The sequence below is a fragment of the Oenanthe melanoleuca genome, chromosome 12 (genome assembly GCF_029582105.1).
Source record: "Oenanthe melanoleuca isolate GR-GAL-2019-014 chromosome 12, OMel1.0, whole genome shotgun sequence".
Classification (NCBI taxonomy): domain Eukaryota; kingdom Metazoa; phylum Chordata; class Aves; order Passeriformes; family Muscicapidae; genus Oenanthe; species Oenanthe melanoleuca.
In genome coordinates, this window is record NC_079346.1 from 13,345,101 (window position 1) to 13,368,397 (window position 23,297).

General features: G+C 42.0%; 1 protein-coding gene across 1 annotated transcript; it reads left to right on the top strand.

Moving 5' to 3' along the window:
- Positions 1-245: 245 nt before the first annotated feature.
- TKT (transketolase) lies at positions 246-23,294 on the top strand. Its single transcript, XM_056501879.1, has 14 exons — positions 246-1,552; positions 6,229-6,346; positions 7,718-7,831; positions 8,457-8,554; positions 10,225-10,416; positions 11,221-11,339; positions 12,220-12,413; positions 12,949-13,113; positions 13,728-13,884; positions 18,189-18,319; positions 19,351-19,434; positions 19,609-19,702; positions 21,292-21,414; positions 23,000-23,294. Exons 1-14 carry the CDS (start codon positions 1,446-1,448, stop codon positions 23,185-23,187), a joined length of 1,884 nt encoding a protein of 627 aa, XP_056357854.1. The 5' UTR covers positions 246-1,445; the 3' UTR covers positions 23,188-23,294.
- Positions 23,295-23,297: the final 3 nt, after the last annotated feature.

Here is a 23,297-nt window from a genome sequence, read left to right on the forward strand (position 1 = left end):
CAGTTTCTAGTACTAACTACCAGTGGACAGAACACTGAAATGCAGGAGTACAGTGCAGGAATACCAGGTTTAATGAGCCAGATTTGAGCTGTCTTAGAATCATAGAATCATCAAGGTTGAAATACACCTTTAAGACTGTCAATTCCAACCTTCAACCTAGCACTACTAATTTTTTGTCATTGTTGTCTGATTAACCTTTTGTTTGTTTGTTTGTTTGTTTGTTTGTTTGTTTGTTTCTAGATTGTGACTTCTGGTGCTGCTGGAGCTTTCTAGAACATATATGAAGTACTTTATTTGCCTATTTAAGTCTAGTTTTAACATCATAGTGTTCAGAATTGCTAGAAAAAAATGTATTGGCTGATTGATGGCTGGTGAAGTCAATATTTTATGCAAAAGTCTCTGTGTTCACCAAATTTGTAATATACATCATGGAAATATGAATTGTATCCTGACAGGAGCCACACGGGGAAAATCTGCTACAGTTTCTCCTGTGTGGAAGAGCCAGGTTACTGTTAAGCTGTGGGATACTGTGACATTCTTGTAGAGACAGGAACAGGCAGGGGTGGAGACCCTCAGCAACAGTTTTATAGAGCAGGGCTTGAATCAAACAGGTCAAGGGAGGTGATCCTGCCCCTCTAGCCGGCCCTACTGAGGCACATCTGGAGTTCTCTGTCCAATTCTGGGCTCCTCAGTACAAGAAAGACAAGGCACAGCTGGAGAGGTACAGTGAGGCCACAAAGATGAGGGATCTGGAGCATCTCTTGTGAGGAGAGACTGTGGGAGCTGGGCCTGTTTATTCTGGAAAAGACTGAGGGGTTTTCATTAGTGCATATAAACATGTCAGACAGATGCCAAGAGGATGGTGCCAGACCATTCAGTGATGCCCAGCAGCAGGAGAGGGGCAATGGCCAAAACTAAAACACACAAAATTCCACCTCAACATGAGAGAGAACTTCTTTAGGTTGAGGGGGCAGAGCACTGGAACAGGTGCCCAGGGAAGGCGTTGGGCCTCCCTCCCCGCAGACATTCCGACCCGCCCGGAGCCGTCCCTGTGTCAGCGGCTCTGGGTGACCCTGCACGGCAGGGGTTGGACTGGGTGATCTCCAGAGCTCGGTCCCAGCCCTGCCACTGCTGGGATTCCCGAGCGGAGCTGGGCTGGGAGCGCGGCCCCCCCGCCCTCAGCGCGCTCCCCGCGCAAATGGCGCCCGCGGGAGGAGCCGGGGCCGCCGCGCCCAGAGCGGGCCCGGCCCGCGGAGGGAGGATGGAGGGAGCTGGCCGCTCCTCTCTCCGCCCCCTCGCTCCACTCCCTCCCCCGTGCTCCTCTCTCCGCCCCAGCGCTCGGCCCTGGTGAGCCGCGCCGCCGCAGCCCTCCAAAGCCCATCCTCAGAGCAGGTCCAGCCGCCGCCCGAGACCCGCAGCCGCCGCGGCCCTCCCGCGTCGCCCACATGGAGGATTACCACAAGCCCGACCAGCAGACGCTGCAGGCGCTGAAGGACACGGCCAACCGGCTCCGCATCAGCTCCATCAAGGCCACGACCGCGGCCGGCTCTGGGTGAGTGAGGGAGGCGGGCGTGCAGCGACCCAGCCCCGGCCGCGCACCGGAGCCGCGCTCCCGCATCCCGGGGCTGCATCGGGCCTCGGGATGGTGCGGGAGGGGCCGTGCCGGGCTCCCGCTGCCCGGAGACTCTCGGGTGCGCCGGAGCGGAGCCGGTGCCGCGGTCCGGTTCCCGCCCGCGGCGCGGGGTGCGGCGTGCCGGGATGGGGAGCGGGCAGCGCCGGCCCCGCCGAGCCCCGCAGCGCGGATGCGGAGCTGGCACATGTGGAAATGGCGGCCGGGGCTCCGCGGGCAGAGCCCGCCCCGGCCCGGCCACGGCGGTCGCCGGTGCCGGCGGGTGTTGTGACTGGGAGAGAGGCCGGGAATGCTAAGTTGGTGCAGGACTGGAAACCAAAGAATTTGTGCCCGAGGCGCAAGCGGCTTCTTTTTCATTGCGTGCCCGTCAGTTGGAACTAATTCTGCACAGAATTTCAAGTGAGCCCAAGTGGGATTATCTGTGCAATGCCCGCGGTCTCCAATGGGCAGTTTATTCAGGCCTCTGGACAGGATTTAGCGTGCGCTCTGATGTGTGCAGATTCCAGGGTTATCCTTTCTTTGATCGTGCTTTACCTATGGAAAAAAATCTCTGCAAACAATCCGCTTTTAGTCATGTAAAATTAAAGCCATTTTTTATGCTTGAAAAACATATGAATGCTTCCATATTAAGTGCTTGGCTTTTTTTCACATGTATCCTGTCTTGTTGCAATTTCCTCCTTTGGACCTCTTTGAAAGTAGCTGCAGTGTTTAAAAAAAAGAATCTGAAGGAATCCCTTGGATGCTGAGGTTCGTGTGAAGGAGGGTGATGTGTAAAATATTATAAAGCTTCTTTGAATTGCCTTACAGTACCCGCCCTGTGCCTGGCATGGGCTGCCTCACATGGCTGTCGAAGCTGAACTTTACTCGTTCTGTTTGCAGACAGCAAATGAAAGTGCTGCTGTGGTTCTTCATGTGAAAGGGGGTGTTGGACGCGGGAAACCTCTCAGCACGTCAGAGCAGTGCTTTTTTACAAATCTGTGTCTTGTTGGGGCCAGTCTGGAGAGAGAAGTATGGGATACCCAACAATTGCCCTTTTAGTTCTTCATTTGTTTCAGAGCTGCAGTGTACAGTATTACACAAGTCTGTGTAAAAGTGTAAATTGAAAAATTGTGCTTTGTAGAGCTTGGGCTTCGGTGTTCAGCTTCCAGCATTTTAAGCAGGCCACAGGGATGTATATCAGTTGTCTTATTAACAGATAAAAATATTTCTCTGTTTTGTCTGATGAGCTGTTAAAGAATAAGGATCAGCCTCTGTTCAGATACTATAGCCTCTGTTTCTCTTCTACAGTCCATGAAATTCACAGTAAAACCATGCTCACCATACTGATGAAGAAACAGTAAAAGTAGTTTTACTCATGCTTTTTATTCCCTGGTTCATGTGTGCTACAATGCTGAGTCCTTTAGCACAAAGGCATTTCATTAATCCCTCTGGTTTATTCTGCCACTGGAGTTGTGTAGTCTGAAATTATTACACAACCTGATAACAAGCAGATTATGAAAGATGGGCTCTTGAGGGAAGATTCTGTTGACAAGTAATATATTTTTTTAATCAGATTTGGTTGCCAAGATGATGGTGGAGTAACGTGCTCAAAAGCCATTCAGTCTGTTGTGGAGTTAGGCAGAGCATGTAAATTTCCAAAGAGGCTGTGGATTATAAATAAGTTTTCCAAAAACTGAGACAGTGTGCTTTGCTTAAATTTCTGGTGTGCACTGAGGATGGGAAAAGATGTCTGAATGCAAGTTAAGTTTTAATAGAGGCATACAGTTAATTAAAAATGTTAATTGTCATTATGGTTTTGACTTTGTTAAAGAAATACCTGTTTGTTAAAGGTGTAGTTTGTAAAAACTGAAGAAATACTTGCAATAAAAGCACTTCAGAGAAAACAGGACCTGCCTACTACTTTCAAGGAAGTAATTTCTGTGAACTGTGGCATGTATTGCAACATAAGTGGTAGTGTGGTAGATATGTCACACCAGTTCTTGCAGTCTACTTTTTTTACCTTCTGCTGAAGAAAGTACAGCCTTTGCCTGGACAAGATCTAAGTCGGTCTGATCCTGTAGTTGCTCAAACACATCACTTCGAGTATTTCATCAGCTGGAGTGGAAAAATTCAGTGAACTGGAAAAGAAATTTCATGTTCAAAATGACTTAAGCGGGGAAAAAATTTGATTAAGTTAGTTGTAAAGATTGAACATACTTGCTTTGGGGTGTGGAAGAGCTTTTTCTTTCAGATAAGTAGTGCACACATTTCTTTTGATATGGGTAGATTCTCTGCTGTAGCTGATGATAAATTTCTGCAGTTTTGACACAGTGTCTTGGCTTCCTAGAGCAGGATGGAGACATTCTTAAAAGTGGAAGTTGCAACAGTTTCTTAAGAGGCAGTTAAGTTTCATAATATGTGGTGTGATCACTAGTTGCAGATTATTTTTTCTTCAGTTTTCTTTGGTTTTGACTCAGTGATCCATTTTAACTTTCTACCACTCTCCTTTCTAGTTGAAATGTGTGGACACATGTAGATGGAACAAACATCAACAGATGCAGAGTAATAAAAACCCCCATGAAACTGACTCAGTGCAATCATTTTACCCTTGTTTTGTGTGGATCCAGGATCTTGGTGTTCTAGTGCACTTTGGTTTGGTTTCCTACTGAAGGATTGTATTTCAAACTTAAGGGGTTATTTCTGATAGTAGAAATTTATTTAATTAACCTGTAGTTTTAACAAGATTTTTTTCCAATTTTCAGGTAATTTATTAAATTTTTCTACTCTTTTTATTTCCACATGCTACCATTTTAGGTGGTTTAAAACTTTTTTAATCAAGACCAGGAGTTCATAGAAGTGTGGTTAAGTATAAAGTTAATAAAATTAAAGGAATGAAGGCTTTAAACAAGCATGTAAGGCTTATTGATTAACTCAAATACATAAATATTTACTAATATGTTTGAACCATGGTTTAAAGCTAATTCTCTTGGTTCCCCGTGTGTGAGTACTTACTAAGGGATGGACACTAACCATAATTTGTATTTTGCTAGTGTTTTGCATGTTTTTATTATCTTATTACAGTTATGTTGGGCGGGAAGGTTTATTACTATCAAAAGAAAATATTCTGACTAAAGTTCTAGTGAAAGTGTTGTCTAATGCTAACATGCATGGTAAATGTACATGTAAGAAACAAAAGTGACACTTTCATAGTCAGTTTGTCCTGTTTTACAAGTAGGATCAAATATTTGAAGAATAGCCTGCTAAAGATGAAAAGTAAATGTTGGTAGAAGAGGAAGTGAGATGAAACTGCATTTTCAACCTCCTTGGTATTCATCATCCACTTTCCTCTACTTCAGTAGCAATGGCTGATGTCTAGAATGATGCAGTTTACACGAGTAAAATCTGAAAAATGCTATTTTCCACCCTCAATAAAGGTTTTTAAAGAGCCTCCTTACACCTTTTAAGCTTTATGGCAAGTGAAAAGCCAAGGCTGGTATTCCCAAGTGGTCAAGTAGTGCCACCCATTCCAGGTGCATAAGAACTACAGTGATCATTACATAAATTACAGTAATGTAGATAAATAAAAGTAGTTCTGTGCCCTTCTATTGCACTTTGAATGAAATATATACCTTGTCATGGAATAACTCCATATTTGCTGCTTGCATAATCTTTTCACATACTTTATATTCATTTGTTGGTATTTTATGGCACAGTTGCCTGTGAAATGGGCCTGTGTATTCCTAAGGCAAGTTATAGTTGAAGTATGAATTCATGCTGGTGTTATCCCAGACAGTTCAATGGGAGAGACTATACCAGATACTTTAAAAATTTCATAAAACAACTCATACAATATTTCAAACTTACAAAGATGTAGATGTAGAAAATGTTAGTTCCCTTCTTAACCAAAGATTAAGCAATTTAGTGTTTTACAATGTATATAGGTGTTTACTGGAGACAGTAAATTTCCATATCCATTTTCAGTAGAAGATGAAAACAAGAATTGCATTATTTAATGTCCTCTTTAGAAATCAGAATTATTATTCTGTTAGCTCTAATGTGGTACAATGAAATGGTTCCTAAGTTATACAATTATAAATGTTCCAGAACTTTCTGCAGAAGTTAATCTTGCATTACTGATCCCTGCATGTGCATCAGAGCCTGAACAAGTCCTGATGCCATGCTTTTAATTTCTCCACTCAGCAACTGACTCCAGTTCTGTGGAAACCTGTCCTTGTTTCCTCTGCATTGGTGTGAATTTCTGAGACCAGATGAATCAGTGGAGTCTGATTTCAGGCCCAGGCTGACTGTCCTCCTGTGCTTCAGCCACCCCTTCAGGTGGTGGTCCTTGGCATGGAGAAGAAGGGAAAGCTCTAAAAGAAAAATCCTTGAGCTGTCAGCAAGGTCTAGATTGAACATCCACTTCAACCAGATCAGAGGCTCCCTTTGTCTCAAAGGGACTGACTGGCACTGGGGGAACAGCACAGGGGTGGGTTATCAAACACTTCAGATTTGTGTACTTTAATGCTGCAGAGTTGGGGTCTGATAAAGTGATATTTTAAAGATGTAGTCCTAAGCAAACAATAACACAAGTGGTAATCTTGGGTCTTCTTGACTTGTAGCCACCCTACATCATGTTGCAGTGCAGCAGAGATTATGTCTGTGCTGTTTTTCCATACCATGAGGTACAAAGTGCAAGACCCCAGAAACGCCAGCAATGACCGCTTTGTTCTTTCGAAGGTAAATAAATAATTACTGGTTTGCTGTTCTGTTGCAGTCTGCTAGCAAAGAGCTGTCTGTCTGTAGATTAAATTGACTTGTCTTCTTTGCCTTGTGCTTACATACACTTATATCTGCACAGAAGTCTGTTGGAAATATTTGAGAGCCTGGATTTTGTCTGCTTCAGAAAGAAAGAAGTTGGCTGCATTAAGTTGCAGCATAATTTAAGAACAGTTAAAAAAGGAAAGGGTCTTTGTAATGTGTCTTGATAAGTCTTACCTCTACTATGTTAAGTTTTTCTAATGTTAAATAATAAATATTATATTTGTCTGTACAATCTACCAGGATGCAATAAGGTCTGTTTTATTTTTCTAACGAGGCAATTGCAGTTGGCTTTTGTACTGTCTTGTTAAATGTAGCCCTGCTGTTCTGCCTGCAGCCATGTCACAGTGGGCACTAATTCCTGCCAGCTTCTCAGGGAGCATTACACAAAACAGGGCAGGTTAGTGAGTAGTTTGTAGTTTGAATTCCTACTGTGCCAGTATGGTAGTGCCAGTAAAGTCATTGTTACATCTGAAGCCGCTGTGGGTCAGAAAACAGTTAAACCCCAATCTGTGCTGACTGTTAGTGTTTCTGTCCTCTTTTACATTGTGCCCTTGCAAGTCATGGCAATATATTGCTCATGTGACATAAAGGCATGTGCCTTAAGGTGTCTGAGGGCCTTCAGAAAACATAAAACATGGCAAATGATGTAAAATATGGCAGATGAAGTGATGCACGTTCCATCTTTGAGTCAGAACTGCTCAAGTGATGGCACACAGTAGTGCTGTGTAGCCCATGGTAAATGTCCTTGTGCTGGATGTAATTGTTGCCATTTCTGGTGGCCATTCTGAAAGAAGGAATTGAGTGAGAAGCAAACAGTTGATGCTGAGGTGAAGCACTGAGAGAGTCACCTCCTCATGTTTACTTCAGCTCTCTAATTAATCAGTGTTTCTGTCCAGAGTTGCTAAATGGCTTCAAACCTCTGCGTGCTCTTCTACCTCCTGATGACTCCAGGAGTGGAAGATGACTGCTCCACAAAGGTCTGAGTGTACAAACCTTAAAACTTTGCCTGTTGTCACTCATTGCATTCAACCTTGAGTACATTCATGTTGAAGAAGTTCTAGTGAGATAACACTGCTCATCCTGCTGGGGTGCTGTAAGCAGGGGCATGGGGAACTTGGAAACAAGCATCAGTGTGGATGTGTGCATTGTAAAACTGTTTAATAACTCTGTGCCTTCCTAATGGGCACAAGAACCTGATTTCAGGGTTTGTCAGCTTTGTAGAGTTTTGTCTTGATAGTCGGGAATTTTGAAACTTGTGTTTTGTTTACAATTTCTGTTTCCCTCTAGGGTCATGCAGCACCAATTTTGTATTCTGTTTGGGCAGAGGCTGGCTTTCTACAAGAAGCAGAATTATTGAACTTGAGGAAAATTGATTCTGTCCTAGAAGGACACCCAGTGCCAGTAAGTGCTCATAATCTTTGAAACAAAAGTATGTTTTCTGTAAAACAAGTACATGTATTTCACAGGAATTTTGGTTGTCAGATACAGGAAAGATAAAAACTTCTAGGAAGGATGATGGCATTTATGGGTTCACAACTGAATTTTAATTTGAACTGTGTTTGAATGAGCATGTAAAGATTACCTTTATTGTTGTAGTAAAGTTCCCCTACAGTCCAGCATGGCAGTATTTTCCATTTTATAAATGTTTAGGTACATTTCCTTTAAGCAGCTTTGAGGTATTTCAAGAGTTTACACCCAGTTTGGCACCTCATTGGTCCTTCCATTCCCAGCCAGTTGTTTCAATTGATTCTTTTTTACACAAAATAATCAATTCTTAACTGTTGCCATGCAAAGCATAGCTGAGAAATTCCATTCCGTCTCAGAGAGCCCAGTTAGCTTGTAACAGTAATCATGAAAGAAATCTGCATAGCAGGGAAAACAGGGGTTCAAGGCAAGATTTAGAGGAACTTGCATATTGTTATGGCTGAGAAGCTGCATTTTTATGTATGTTGAACCATCTTCTAGCACTGGAAATTACTTCCTCTGTTTCATAACTGTAAAATAATTGTTGCCTTTTTATTCTCAGAGACAAGCCTTCACTGATGTGGCTACTGGATCCCTTGGGCAGGGTCTTGGTGCTGCTTGTGGAATGGCATACACTGGCAAATTCTTTGACAGAGCCAGGTAATTCCATTTTCATACTTCATGATTATAGGCATTTAATGGGAAAGTTTTGTTAAAATAAATTAGATAGATGGATGGATGGATAGATAGACGGATAGATAGACAGATAGATAGATAGATAGATAGATAGATAGATAGATAGATTCATTCTCCTTTATTCCATCCTCCATGCCCAGATCTGATTTCAAATTCACGTTTTAAATGATAGATAATTACAAATTCACTGTTGCCAGTGAAATTACCAAGGGTTTAAAGATTAGCAACAATTAGTGCATTTGTGTGTTTCTTTTGTAATCTGACAGCATTGCAAGCTGATGTTCCCGAACAGAGAAGACAGGGAGTTGTTAGAAGAGCCTCTAACTTCCAGAGACTGGATATGTCCCATTAGAAGGAAAGTGCAAGCTAGAGTTGTCTGTTCAAAGTCAGATGGCAAATAATGGAGAACGTTGGCTAAGGAACTCTTATGGTAAATAATAGCATAATTGAATCATAAAGTAGGGCTCCAAAATGTTATCAGAAAGGCACTCGACTCCACAGAGAGAAAAATGACTGTTCCTGCCATTTGTTTTGTGTATAAGAAAAGAAGATGTCTAAAGGCAAATCTGTATGAGGAGGAAAATAGCCTGATGTGGTTGATATATTTTATTTGACAGTTCTAGTACATCTGAGCATAGGCTGCCCAGTTAATGTGTCCTACACTTCACTAGCTTGAAATCATTTCTGTGAAAGATGACTTGCTGATTTTAATTGAGTTTAGCAGATGCTACGTGTGGAAAAAATCTAACTAGTGCTTACATGACAAAAGGAAAAGGTGGTCTTGCGTGCAGCACTGGGGAGCAGCTTAAGTGCAAGGAGTTCACATTTAGCTGAAGGCAGGTAGGAATCAGATCAAAAGTCTATTATAGCTTCATTTTGAGTAAAAAAAATCACTGACAGCCAATAGCCATCTCTATTATTTTGTTTTAAAATTATATATTTGAAGGCTAATTTACTATCCTTTTTTTTATTTTAATCTGTAATATACATTTACAAAAGTTTTGCCATCCAGAAGAATGGTAGTAAAAGACAAATGCTGTGGCTGAATTTGGTAGAAATGAGGCAGTATTCCTGCTAACTTGAGTTTTACCTAAATAAAAGGCTTCAGTGGCTGGAGAAATAGTCTACAAAGGCATATCATGTTGGTTACCTTTTTCCTGAGCTCTAAATCTGTCATGCAGCATGCTTTAATCCATAGTTGAGCTCACCCACAATTTAGAGTTTCCTGAAATTAATTCCTGTTGGCTGTCCTTCCAGAGTGTATATAGGAGGAAGCAGAGGTAACTGTCCCTGCATTGTTCAGGATCTTGCTGAGTCACAGTGACAGTGTTCAATGGGCCTGTTCAGTCAAGTCCTGGAGTGGGAGGCTTAAGACTTGATTTTTTTGAGACAAAGGTTTGGAAAGGGGTGCAGTATTTCTCATCTTATTTTTCTAACATGTATCAGCTCAGAACTATTTTAATTTGATTCGTCTGAGGTTACGTAACTTTAGCTGGGTGAATGCAATGAACAATGGGAATTGAGATTGGGATAGAAAAATGAAATTAATTCTTACTATGAATTATTGGAGGAGTTTTGATTTAATAGTGCTTACACATCAAACCTAATTTATTTTCATTTTTAATTTCTTCTAGCTATCGAGTGTACTGTCTGCTTGGAGATGGAGAGTTATCTGAAGGCTCTGTTTGGGAGGCAATGGCCTTTGCTGGCTTTTACAAGCTTGATAATCTTGTTGCTATATTTGATATTAATCGTCTTGGACAAAGTGACCCTGCTCCTCTGCAGCATCACGTTGAAATCTACCAGAAACGCTGCGAGGCCTTTGGGTATGTGAGTGGGAGAAGCTCAGGATAATCTCTCATTTGAAAATGTGTGTTTTATTTGCTTCGCAGAATTGTTCAAATAAACTTTCAGCTCTAAAGGATTCCATCAGCAAGGAAGATGGTCTTTAATAATGTCCAGTATTATCGATTTTATGGCTGCAGCAGGAGTATTAAAAGTGGCAAAATTTGTTGGTTTTGAGGAAAAATAAGGACTACTTGCACAGATAAATCTGTTAGGGGTCTTAAAACTGTTTTTAACACATTAAATTCTGATTTTATAACTGTGACCCCATATCCAATCATAGCAAGTAGATCAGAAAAAAACAGGATAGAAAGTAAGAGAATTCTTTGTGTATTGGCTTTCATTTGGTTTCATATTTCTATGCAGATGCAAAGTCCATGTAAAAAATTGTCAGATACAATAGAAACCAAATTATGCCAGAGTGTTCTGGGGTTTTTTAATCAACATCTATTGTCAGTGTTCATCTTATTTCTAGATGTTTGATTTGCTCTTGTGATTAAAAATGGCCATTATGTATGAAGAAATGTAGGATAACTTAGTTCTCTGTGGGCTGTGAATTTTGCTCGTAGCTGTTGAACCCCCTATGACTCATTTTGCATTATAAAAAAGCAGCTGTGCTATTTTTTATGGTCTCAAATAAATGCTAGTTCGTGTTTCTGGCATACTTTGGGTCTCTTAAAAAGACACTGCACTGGAATTTAGTATTTGTTATTGTTATTGCTGACTACCAGAGAGTGTCACATGCTAAAACCCTTTAGAAACAGTTGATCTGTTTGTGTTCTTAGCTGGCATGCCATCATCGTGGATGGACACAGTGTGGAGGAGCTTTGCAAAGCCTTTGGCCAGGCCAAACATCAGCCAACAGCCATCATTGCAAAGACTTTTAAAGGCAAAGGCATATCAGGTAATAAAACAATTATTGCTTTGCATACACAGGTGGATACCTAGTGCTGTAGTAAAGGTACCTGCACATCTGAGCAACAGCCTGCAGAAGGTCTTTCACCCTCTGTACCTCTCAGCAACATTAATGCTGAGAAAATTGGTTTGGTCCTATCAAGTGAGACATGCTAGCTATGGAGTGTTCTATCTGTGGGATGGAGCAAATGCACACTCAGTGTGTCAAGGGTTGCCATGATTCCCTTTAGCCACAGCTTTTAGCAGTACCCAGTGATCTTGCCTTTCTGACCAGATAAATATTAATAACAGCAGTAAATATCTTCATTCCTTTTCATTGAGTAAGCAAGCAAAGTTCATTATTTGCAGTCGACTGAGGGAAAAGTAGTGTATCAGCCAGAGAGGTGATTTGGCTGTTAGTTCCGGGTGCACAGATAAGAGTCATCAGAAGCTATTAAAATAAAGCTGTAAAACATCAGATCTTGTTTGAATTGGACACCTTGGTTAACTGTTTTTTCAAACTTAACTGAGCTTGTTTACATAGAACTAACTGTTGAAATTTCATGGGAAATGTTCACACTGATTTACTGGTTGCTTCCTGCCACACTTTGGTCTGCTAGCTGGAATTTACAAATAATTTCAGTAGAAGATGCTGGGATTTTGTCACAAGTTTGGAATATATGTAATTTGATTATGTAAAATTCCTATTTGTTTAAATATGTCTGTCTTAATGCAGTTGAATACTACTGTAATTGCTCAAGGAATTTCTTTCTTGGAAGACGTACTGGACTGTCATACTCCACTGCACTTTCATCTGAGTAAAATCTGCAGCTAAAAACCTAAATTGTTTTTATACTTTTCTTACATGTAATCTGATTTTAAATACACAGGTGTTGAAGATAAGGAAAGCTGGCATGGAAAGCCCCTTCCAAAAAATATGGCTGAGCAGATCATTCAAGAAATAGATGACAGAATCCAAAACAAGAAAAAGCTTTCTCCAGCTCTTCCTGAAGAAGATGCACCTATAGTAAATATTAGAAACATTAAGATGCCATCTCCACCAACTTACAAAGTGGGAGAAAAGGTATTCCCTTCTTTTTCACTGATGATCAGACATTTCAAAGTGTGAGACTATTTAACTGAATGGCAGGAGGTTTTGTATTATCCCTTGCCACAATTGCCACTACCCACCACTTCTCAGCAGGCAGACATCTATTTCTGTGTGTGACACAATCAACTTGCTGGGTATCGAAAGCATAAATAAATATATTAAAATATGGAGATTCAAATCACTCTTCTTCATTTCATGATCATTATCAGTTTTTTTAAACCACTTGATGTGCCTTTGAAATTGAAGAAACTCCTTGAGGTTCAGTGAATTTCCATGATTGGAAAGCAAGGTTTTAAACATTTCCTAGCAGGATTGGCAGGGACTTGCCAATTTCAGCACAGATGTATTTTCTAATGCTTCATTGTGGGTTTGTTTACTCTTCTATGTGTCACTGTTCTCATATGTACTTTTGATACTGCTATCATTTGAAAACAATAAAATAGGAACAAAAAAAAAGCCTCTAGAAAGCAGCAAGTGACAGCAGCCCTGGTGTGTTTTCCTTTTGCAGTGGGCCACCCGCAAGGCTTACGGGGTTGCACTTGCAAAACTGGGCCATGCCAATGATCGAGTGATTGCTCTGGATGGTGACACAAAGAACTCCACCTTCTCAGAGCTCTTCAAGAAGGAACATCCCAATCGCTACATTGAGTGCTACATTGCTGAACAGAATATGGTAACTCCTCCCCTGGGTTTACTGAAAATTTAAAATGACCATTCAGTGTGAGTCCCTTTAGAACAGGGGTCTAATACCTGCTTTTCAAATAAATGTGAGGTAATTGCAGGAAAAACAAATTCAGGAACCTAGTTCTAATTTCCATTTTGCTAAAGAAGGGTCCTTTTAGTAAATACCAGTCCAAATAACAGAGGTAAATCCATTCCCTCCTACTAATGACAATTTTTGTCTGCTGGAGATAGCAAGACCATGTCTGTTGGACTGAGAATGTAAGCCTTAGATCCAGGAGTAGAAAGAGGGGGATAAGTCTTAAAAATCTTTGAATGGCTGCTTTAAGCAGATAAAGAAAAGAAGCTGCCAGTAAGAGTGAACAATAACAGCTGGCACTTGAAGCATAGAGCAGAGGAGATGCAGGAGAATAGATATTGGGAGGGTGAGTTGCCTCCTTTCCTTTCTGGAAACACCAGCAATTAGAAGCAGGACTAAACAGAGATTTTTAATCTGCATTGAGACCTTCTTGCTAAATTTTTAGGGCAAGAAGTCCCACAGATGATGTCCAGAAAACCACTGATAAATGAGGAATTCACTGTTCTTGTCCAATGTCCCTCTTTCAGGTGAGCATTGCAGTTGGCTGTGCCACTCGTGACAGGACCGTTGCTTTTGCCAGCACTTTTGCCACCTTCTTCACGCGGGCGTTCGACCAGATCCGCATGGCCGCCATCTCCGACAGCAACGTCAACCTCTGCGGCTCCCACTGCGGGGTGTCCATCGGTAAGGGCACCACGGCTTCCTGCTGCAGTCCCCATCTCTCACTGATAAGTGGCAGTCAAGTGGATCCTGCTCTGTTGAGACAAGCTGTACTATAGCTGGGTGGTGTAACAGCGGCAGCAGTGATAGGAGGAAGTTGTATTTGCAAATTCACTTTTGTTGTGTTTAGAATGAACAAAATTTAAGCTGTCATCGGCTTCTTTTTCCTCTTTGGCCTGATGAAAATAGGACTTTTCCCCACAGGCTTCTCCACTGTACAAGACTGATAAAAAGGGACTGGACTGAAACTGAGGAGTTTAGGTTCCATTTCATCTTTGCAGTTGATGTCTTCTGTGGAGAGAACAGCCATGTGCTTACTGTACCTTTGTTTCCCAGTCTCTTAAATGAGAAATTAATAATACTGTTCTTGCACAGATGCTCTTGTCCATCAATCTCAAAAACACTTTAGTGATCACACATTTGAAATAACTACTTCAACTTATCAACTTATCTACTACTGAAATTGTTAATACGGTGATTTAACAAATCCAAAACCTCTTACATACTGATGAAACAGCAACTTTGAAGCTGTTATATAATTCAGAAAATTGAATCATAAAAATTTTTGGGTTGGAAGGGATTTTAAAGGTCACCTCCTTCCAACATCTCCCACTAGACCAGGTTGCTTAAAGCCAGGCAGGACTTACTCTTGGCTGCCTTGAATCACCTGCCTCTCCCCGTGTGCCTTAGCACAGCTTCTAGGAGGATCTGTTCCAGGATCTTCCCAGGCACAGCGTGGTAGTTGGTAGTTCCCAGGCTTCTCTCTTTTCCCTTCTTTAAAACTGAGTGCAGTGTTTCCCTTTTTCCAGTCACTGTGGACTCCACCTGGTACTACTGTGACCTTTCATGGGGAGTGTATTGGCAGCTACATCTGCCACTCCCCTTGGGATTCTGGGATGCATCTGGTCGGCTCCCATGGACTTCTGTATGTTGAGATTCCTCAGGAGGTCATGAGCCTGATCTGTGTCTGGTTCTTGTTCCTGGACAGCAAGTACCACCCAGCCACTCACACACTCCCTGTCCCTGCAGAAGGACTGGGAGGAGAATCAGAAAAAAACTTGTGAGTTAAGGACAGTATAATAAGTGAAACAAAGTAAAACATACTACTACTAATAATAATTGTAATTATAAAAATAAACCCAAAAAACAAGCACAATACAATTTCTCATTACCCACTGACCAATGCCCAGCCTGTCACAGAGCTGTGATCAGCCCCTTCCAGCCAACTCCCCCCCCAGTTTATATGCTGAGCATGGCATTCTGTGGTATGGAATGTTCCTGTAGCCAGCTTGGGTCAGCTGTCTGGGCCATGGTCCCTCCCAGCTTTTTGTCCATCTCCTCACTGGCAGAGCATGAGGACATTGAAAAGTCCTTGATTTAGGATAACACCACACAGCAAAACCAAAATATTGGTGTGTTATCAACAACATTCTCACCCTAAATCCAAAACACACCCCTGTACCAGCTAAGAGAAAAATGAACTATCCCAGCCAAACCCAGGATATCTTACAGCAGAAGGACCTTTGCTTGCCCAGGCCCTGCCCTGCAGTCCATCCACCTGAGAGGTGTGGAAAAAGGATTAGCCAGTGGAGACCAAGGCAGCAGAGCCAGCACAGCTCAGACCAACAGGCTGAGGGCCCTCACCAGCAGAGCCTTCCCTGTCTTGGCTTCCCACTGTAACTGTTTGAAACACGTCAGATCATATTGAGGTTGGCTTTGGTTTGAAGGAGGAAGAGAGTTTTGTTTTTTTTTTATTTTAAATGCATAAACATGACCCATGAAAACAGGAACAGACTTGCATACCAAAAAGAAAAATACAAGTAGACATTCATGCTTGAAAAACTAGTAGGTATTTCTTAGGAAAGCAAAAGAGCTGACAGGGGTAGTAAATTAAGGCTCTCTGCATACATCAGTTTTTCAGTTGATTTAATAGTTTTGGCTGGCAGTAAGGATTCGAGGAGAGTTGGGCTGGGTTTTTTTTTTTCCATTTAAAACAAAATAGTTAATTTGATCTGCAGTATTGGTGAAGATCTAAAGATGCTTCATAAACACATGTAATCTCATCCGAAACCTCAAATTTAACTTGTAGCACTATAGTTCTCTGGAGCAGAGACTGTATCTAATGTGTATCAGATTATGGCTTCTGTGTGTAATTAAGGGAGGGATTCTAATACAAGCCTCTCACTAAAATCTGTCCTTCCACCTTCAGACTTTTAGCAAGCAGGGTGTTGGTGCAAAAGCCAATTAGGTTTGGTCTTTGCTGATTTAAGAAGATAAAACTCCTTTGAGTTACCTGAATTGTCTCCTAGAACTACACTTCCAAGTTTCAGTTTTCAGCACATGAAATATTCTGTTAGGAGCTGTGACTGTGAAGTGCAGGCTTGGATTTATAAAGTTGTTTGAGGTACAAATCTCATTCAAGCCTCAACTTGATTTCCAAAAAAGAATTTCAACCTAAAGTTTTGCAACTTATATAAAGAGTTATATGATGTTAATGTAAGTTTTGCAACTTATATGAAGAGTTACAAAGTTTTCCAGAGAAATCCTTTAGCAGTTAAAAAATTCAATTTTAAATGAAAGGGTATGAATGAAGCACACTTCCTGTTAGAACTTTGGGCCTGCAGGGAATTCAGAATCCCATCTAGATCTGTGGTGAAAATTGAAGTTTTATGTTTGCAGTCCTAGGTATACCTGGGCTTCTGCTGCACTGAAATTTGAACCCATTACATTTATGAGAAATAGCTATCACAATGACCTTCTGAGCTTGTACTAAGTTCACTCCTAGACTAATAGTTGGTGATGGACTGAAACATTAAATAAGTTTTAAGGTCATAAGAGAATAATAGAAAAAAATCTGTGTTTTTCAAACTGAACATATAGGAAAAGAAATCATAGTGTAAATATGTCAGAAATACAAGTATCAATTTTTTAGACTGTTTTATATCCTGGACATTTGCTATTGTTGATATTAAACACCTCTTTTATTAAGCTATAAATGTAAGTTTTGCACCTGTAAGTTGCTTTGAATGTTGGTGGTATTGACACCACCATAGCTAAAGCAGGATAAGTATGAGTAACTTTCTACCTTGGATAAGATTCAGATTCAGGATATTAAAATTATCACCTGATAATTTTATTCTTCATAATTTCCTTTTCCTTCTATGTCTTCATTGTGCGGGTGTATTTTAGGAAAGGAAAATGCCCACTGGGTCCCTCTCATTGAGAGTACACACATTTAGAAACTGGGATGTTGAGAGAGCTTTTTCATGTCATGTTTGAAAGCTGAGACACTTCCTCTTCCTGGTCTGTACTTACTTTATTAGTAATGTGCAGTGGCAGAGTTCAATGATTGATCTCTTTAACGTGTTTAAAGTTCTTCAGAATTTTGTGCTGCTCTTAGGAGAATATTCTCCTCCTTCCTCGTGAACTCGTCCTTCTTGAACAACAGGTAGAGGGTGCATGTGGGAAGGCTCTTTGCCCTGCTGCTGCAGGCTGTGACATGAGTGGATTCAGAGCTCTGTGCATGGTTGGTTTGGAGCAGTGCCATTCCCAAAGCTCCCTTACATAAGGTCACGGGGGCGGGGGGTGTTGTGGTGGTTGTTTCTTTAACCATGGAACATCATGGCACCCAGCACGTGTCCTGGCTAACGATTCTTCTCCATAGATCTGCAGTTTATGCCATGAGGCACTCGAGTTGTTAAACTAACAAGAGAGGCTCTATTGCTCTTTAAAAGACCTTTTTACAGTATTAAAAAATACATACATACCCTTCATTTAATTTTGAAATCAGCCTAAGAATTTGAGAGTAGTTGTACCAATTACATTCTCTTTTCTTTCTGATGGGACACATACAATTCTCCTTTTACATTTCTAGCAGTTTAAATCTGGAGGAACTCTTATTGACAAGTATAAATTTTGCCTCAGCACATGTAAATTTGAAGATGTTCACATAACTTGTGTCCCTCTTTCTGTATCTGTACCCTTCCTATTTGGTTGTATTCCTTTTGTTTTGTTTTATTGTTGTACTTTATTTCCTATTTTTTCTTTTTAATCCCAGTTCTCTTTCTTTTTAGTCTCTTTCTATCCTTATTTACTGTTTAGATGGTTCCAAGTTTAAGGAGAAGATGATTCTTTTCTCAAGCAGGTAGACTTGCATGTTGTGTGTGTGCCTGATTTTATCCTTTTCTCCTTTTTTGCCTCACTTCTGTATTGAGTGATTGCCAAAAATGTGCACTTGCTCTTTTGTAACCCTGCTTTAATTCTTTCAGGTGAGGATGGGCCATCTCAGATGGGACTGGAGGATCTGTGCATGTTCCGGGCTATTCCCAACTCCACTGTGTTTTACCCCAGTGATGCTGTAGCCACTGAAAAAGCAGTGGAAATAGCTGCCAACACCAAGGTTTGCATCACAGTACTTCAGAGCCAGAGAATACTTCTGTCTTTTGTACTACTCTTGTTGCTTCTGGCATGTTTCTTGATGTCTCTACCCACGTAAATTTTTCCTGAGGCTCCAGCAGGGCAGTGGGATGTTTTCTTTTCAAGGAAAGGTTGCAGACATTCTGTCCAGGCTAGTGCAGAATGAACAGTCTGGAATGCTGTGGGCCAAATCTGGGGAGATGCAAATAATTACACAAGTGCAGTTTGAATCTATATTGAATTAGAGTAAGTGCAACTCCTTTAGATCTTTAGCAAACCTAAAAGTGCTCTCCTAGTACCTTACCTCTGGGGTCAAACTTGAAGCAGGATATGGAAAGATAAATTTCTGTACTGAAGATTTTGATCATCTCTATGATCAGTATTTTCCTTGGCTACCATAGAAGTTTTTCTTGAGAAAGAAGCAAATGATCTGAAAGAATTCAATTTTGCTACTACAGATTTTCAGTGAAGAAGTGTGGAAATGTGGTGTTTAACAAATGTGATGAGTGATTTGTGGGAAAAAAGATGGGAGATGGGGAAAGGAGTGGGAAGAAGAGATTAAAGTATGAGTTTGCTGCTTCTTCTGGAACTTTACCTGACAGAAAGCCTTTTTCTTTGCTTTCAACCCAACATTCTTCTCTAATTTAAAATTGACAGAGTATAAGTTGTGCACGTATGGTAAAAGAGTCTAATTAATTCAAGTGGCATTCTCCATTTCCACAAGAGAACAAAAGAGAAATAAGTATCTTGGAATCAGAAAGGAATTTGTAAGTTATCAGTATGCTTTAAGAGGAGGTGAGGTGTTTTGTACTGTTTGAAGCAACCAGCTGCCACAAAGGACTAATGGGAATTGGTGGGGCAGAGTTTACTTATAAGACCAGAGGCAGCATAGGAGGGTGAATATCAGACAAATAGAAAAAGTAGTTTTGCTGTATTTTTTTCATAGGATTTATCAACGACAATGTCAACATTTTTCTGTTTTCCTAACTTCTAACATTTTAACCTTGGAAACAGGGCATTTGTTTCATCAGAACCAGTCGTCCTGAAAACCCTGTCATTTACAACAACAATGAGGACTTCCATATTGGACAGGCAAAGGTAAATACTGCACAGATAAATAGAATCAGAAAAAATATGCAGTGTTCCTTTTGTAAAAGCCCTTTTCCCTCTAAAGTATTGCAAAGATTTCATCTTTCCATTAAAATCTCTAGAAATGCTAAAAAAACCCAGTAAGATTAAGTGTTAAAAACACATGGACATGTTTTCTTGCAGGTGATTTTGAAGAGTAAAGATGATCAAGTGACTGTGATTGGAGCAGGAGTCACTCTGCATGAAGCACTGACTGCAGCAGAGCAGCTGAGAAAAGGTGGGACTTTTTTCCTTTTTGTCATGTAACACAGAAAAAAAATCAATACCAGTCAGCCTAACTGCTCACCCTTTGTACTGGTAAACATTAATTACACTGTTCAGACAGCTAGTCAGGCACCTGTTAGCTGATAGAGTAAAATACAGCATACAGCTGCCAGTCTTCCCTAGTGGAGATTTTAGTTGGCTTAGCAGCATTAGTAGCCATGAAAATTGACAACAGACCACATCCAGATCTCCTTAGAACTGCTGATCTGTTATAATGCCCTATGGGCACAGGCTTGGGGCCACTGTGTGAGAAGCAGGAGTGGCACCTGGTCTGGTTGGGCCAAGTACAGCACAATTGGCTGCAAACAGACGAGGGCCAGGTCCCAAAGCACAGCTTGTCACCTGTGTGTGCCCGTGGGCACCTGGCCCTGGGCTGGGCTCACTGCTGACCTAGGTTCCTTTGAATGCAGCAGCTCTGAACTAGCATGGGAGGGGCACAAATCTGTGGCAGTGTTCGAGTCACTGACATCTCACAGCAATGGTAATGCTTCAATGAAATACGAGAAAGAAACCATCAGAAACTCATCTGTGAGTCAGGGGCCTCTGCCCAGGAAGAGATTACAAACAGCAGGAGATAATACAGTAATGCTGCTTGTGGCTTATGGGGAGCTTTGTGTGCAGCATCTGGGTGGACTGATACTTTGTCATGACCTTGAGTCACCAGGCTTAGGACATTTTCAAAGTTGTATTTTCAGAACCATTGTTATTTTTCTACATTTACCATGCTTTGCAATGCTCTGCTGATCTTGAAGCCTGAGTAATCACCACTGGAGAGATAATCTCACAGTGCAGAGGCAGAGTCTAATACCCAAAATGCATTGGCCACTAAAGAGCCTTCAGTCACAAAACTGACAATAGGGCCTCTTCATGTGTAGGAGTCAGCCCAGTGTTCAGGCAGCTAGGATTAGAGACAACCTCCCATAATTGCTATTCTTTATAAACAATTGCCATTTGTGTGCAGCTTTTATGAGCCATTTGGGCCTGCCTTATGAGGGCAGGGCAGATCTGGGTCTGTGCCAACCAACCTTAAGGGTGCCCTGGTAGGGCTGGGCAGCTCAGACAGGCACACCTGAGAGGTGGCAGCCTACAGTGAAGAAAGAATTCAGAATGTCTACACACCAAACAACCAGGTGGAAATTGCACTTGGCTTGACAATAAAGGTAAAATAAAGGTCTGGGGAAAAAAATTACAATTGACAATCTGAGTAAGGAGGATTTTCTGGTAACTGGATTCTGTCTTACCTGGGAAAAGCCAGTTAGATGACTGTTTTGCTGATGGGTGCTCCTGGTAACATTGAGTCACTCATCCAAGCCTCCTCCATCATATCTGAATAAATGGATGTCACTGTTGCACAAGGTGCATGGAGAAAGAATATATATAAAAACTGAGGTTGGCTGGGATCTGTGGTAGGTACAGGTACCTGGGAGTTCATGTGGGCTGTTCTCATAATGGTTCAGGAGATCACAGCCATTGCCTGTACCACTGGCACTGTCTTGCATGTTGCAATTAATTGTTGTAAATAATTTTCATTTATTTATGCAGAAAAAATCTACATCCGTGTGATTGATCCCTTCACTATAAAGCCCCTGGATAAGAAGACAATACTTGAAAGTGCAAGAGCAACCAAGGGCAGAATCATCACTGTTGAGGACCACTACCATGAAGGTGAGCAGGGTCTGGGAGGTCACAGCCCTCAGAGGCTGGAGGCTCCCAGTTTCTGACCTGACAGAGGAGTATGGGACCTGATGCTGTCATCCCAGTAAAGCAAAAGAGAGATTTCAGCTTTTTTTGGCGCTACTAGGATTACAAAGTGATAGAGTGTTGAAAGGTTGTAAAGGGTAAGGGGTAATCAGGGCTGCCTTTCTGATTAACTTGGCCTTGTGTGCCCTTTGTGTGCTTGGTCTGAGTGAAGTCTGGATTCATTTGTGCCCAGTGAAATTGTAAATTCCTGCTGTGCTGCACGGGTTCTGCTCAGAGTTTTCTCTGAAAGGCTGTACAGCAGCTGCTCTGCAGGTGTGAAATTGCAAGAGAGACCATTGCTGTGAAGGTTTATTCATGTGTCCAAAAGCTTGGCTCCAGGCTGTTTGAAATCAGATGGTATGGGCAGTTTCCAGGGTTCTTCTACAGTTATTCTGGGATAAATTTCTCCCTTCTTCTTCTCCACCATCATAAATATCTACTAACAGAAATTAGTAGGTATAGTTATGGGAATATTTTCTTAGTTTAAGGTGAGCATCACTCTTGCCTGAAGCGAGCTGGTTCTACTGTAAGTTCTGGATACACCATACTTTGTCCCAGACTATGGATGGTGATAGATCACTGAACCTCATACTTTTCTAGCTTAGTATTCAGCTCTGGACAAGTATTTTATTGCAGGTTTGCAAGACAGCAGAGTATTAACTGTGAGGTGCTGAACAGGGCCTTTGTGTTGGCACTGTGCTCTGTGGTGCAGGCAGGGCAGGTGTCTGTGCATCCGAACCCTGAGTGCATGACAGGCCCCCTCACACTGATCTCACCAGCTGCAGCCATAGAGGTGCCTCTGGCTGCAGGCTCAGTTTAAATACCACCATGCCTGGAGCTGTGGGCAGCCCTGTGATCTTGGATACACTCTGGCTGAAGGGTAGCACTGAAATGCCACTTCTACCAGGTCTCACAGCACATGCTTTTGACACAAGTCCTGTTTTCTTCTTCCCTAGTACTTCTGTTTCCAGTGTCTCTCCTGCCTCCCTGCAGTTCCTGTTGTGTCCTTTGTCCCTGTGACTGATAGTGAGTCAGAGCTGAGCTCTGAGCAAAGGTTGTGAATACATTACATAACCAGAGAGGTGCCCAGCAGCACGTACAGGCACTGTGAAAAGATGGAGCTCTGAAGTGCTGCTGAGATTGGTTGGAATTTCAGCACGTTAAGTACACTTGTAAATGCTCTTCAGTCAAAGTGTATTTTTAAATCTGGTTCCTGATGGCTGGTGCTGAGGTGGTGAGAGCTTGCTGACAGTCTGTGCCCTTGAGAGGCAGGTGTATCCTGCTGCTGATGGCTGAGTACTTATGAAATGGCAGCCTGCTTGTCCTCAGAATGCCTTTGATACAGGACAGGGTTTTCATTTCTCAGCTGCCCACTCAGACACGTGTGATGGTGTTTTCCTGAGGCTGGGAACGGAGGCTGTGAGTTGCCAGCCCCTTTGCTCAGACGCACACAGGGGGGGTGCTCCTGCTGGGTCGCTCCATCAGTGCCGTGCCTGCCCTCTCTCCACAGGTGGCATTGGCGAAGCCGTGTGTGCCGCTGTCGTGGGGGAACCCGGCGTCACCGTCACTCGCCTGGCTGTGTCCCACGTGCCCCGCAGCGGGAAGCCAGCTGAGCTGCTGAGGATGTTTGGCATTGACAAGGATGCCATCATGCAGGCAGTGAGGGCAGCCGTGTCCAAATCCAGGAACGCCGAGTAGTGCAAAGCATCTCGTGCTGTGTAACGGAAGAGCTGCGTTTGGAGAGGTTAAGGCAGGCAAAGGTGCTTTATGTAGAGAGTTCTAATAAAAATACCAGCTTAAAAAACCTG

Bases quoted from the DNA above. Each gene is read 5' to 3' on its own strand.
- TKT (XM_056501879.1), top strand. From the start codon at position 1,446: ATGGAGGATTACCACAAGCCCGACCAGCAGACGCTGCAGGCGCTGAAG. The intron at 11,340-12,219 runs GTAATAAAACAA...TTAAATACACAG, and splicing joins TAAAGGCAAAGGCATATCAG to GTGTTGAAGATAAGGAAAGC. The intron at 19,435-19,608 runs GTAAATACTGCA...GTTTTCTTGCAG, and splicing joins TCCATATTGGACAGGCAAAG to GTGATTTTGAAGAGTAAAGA.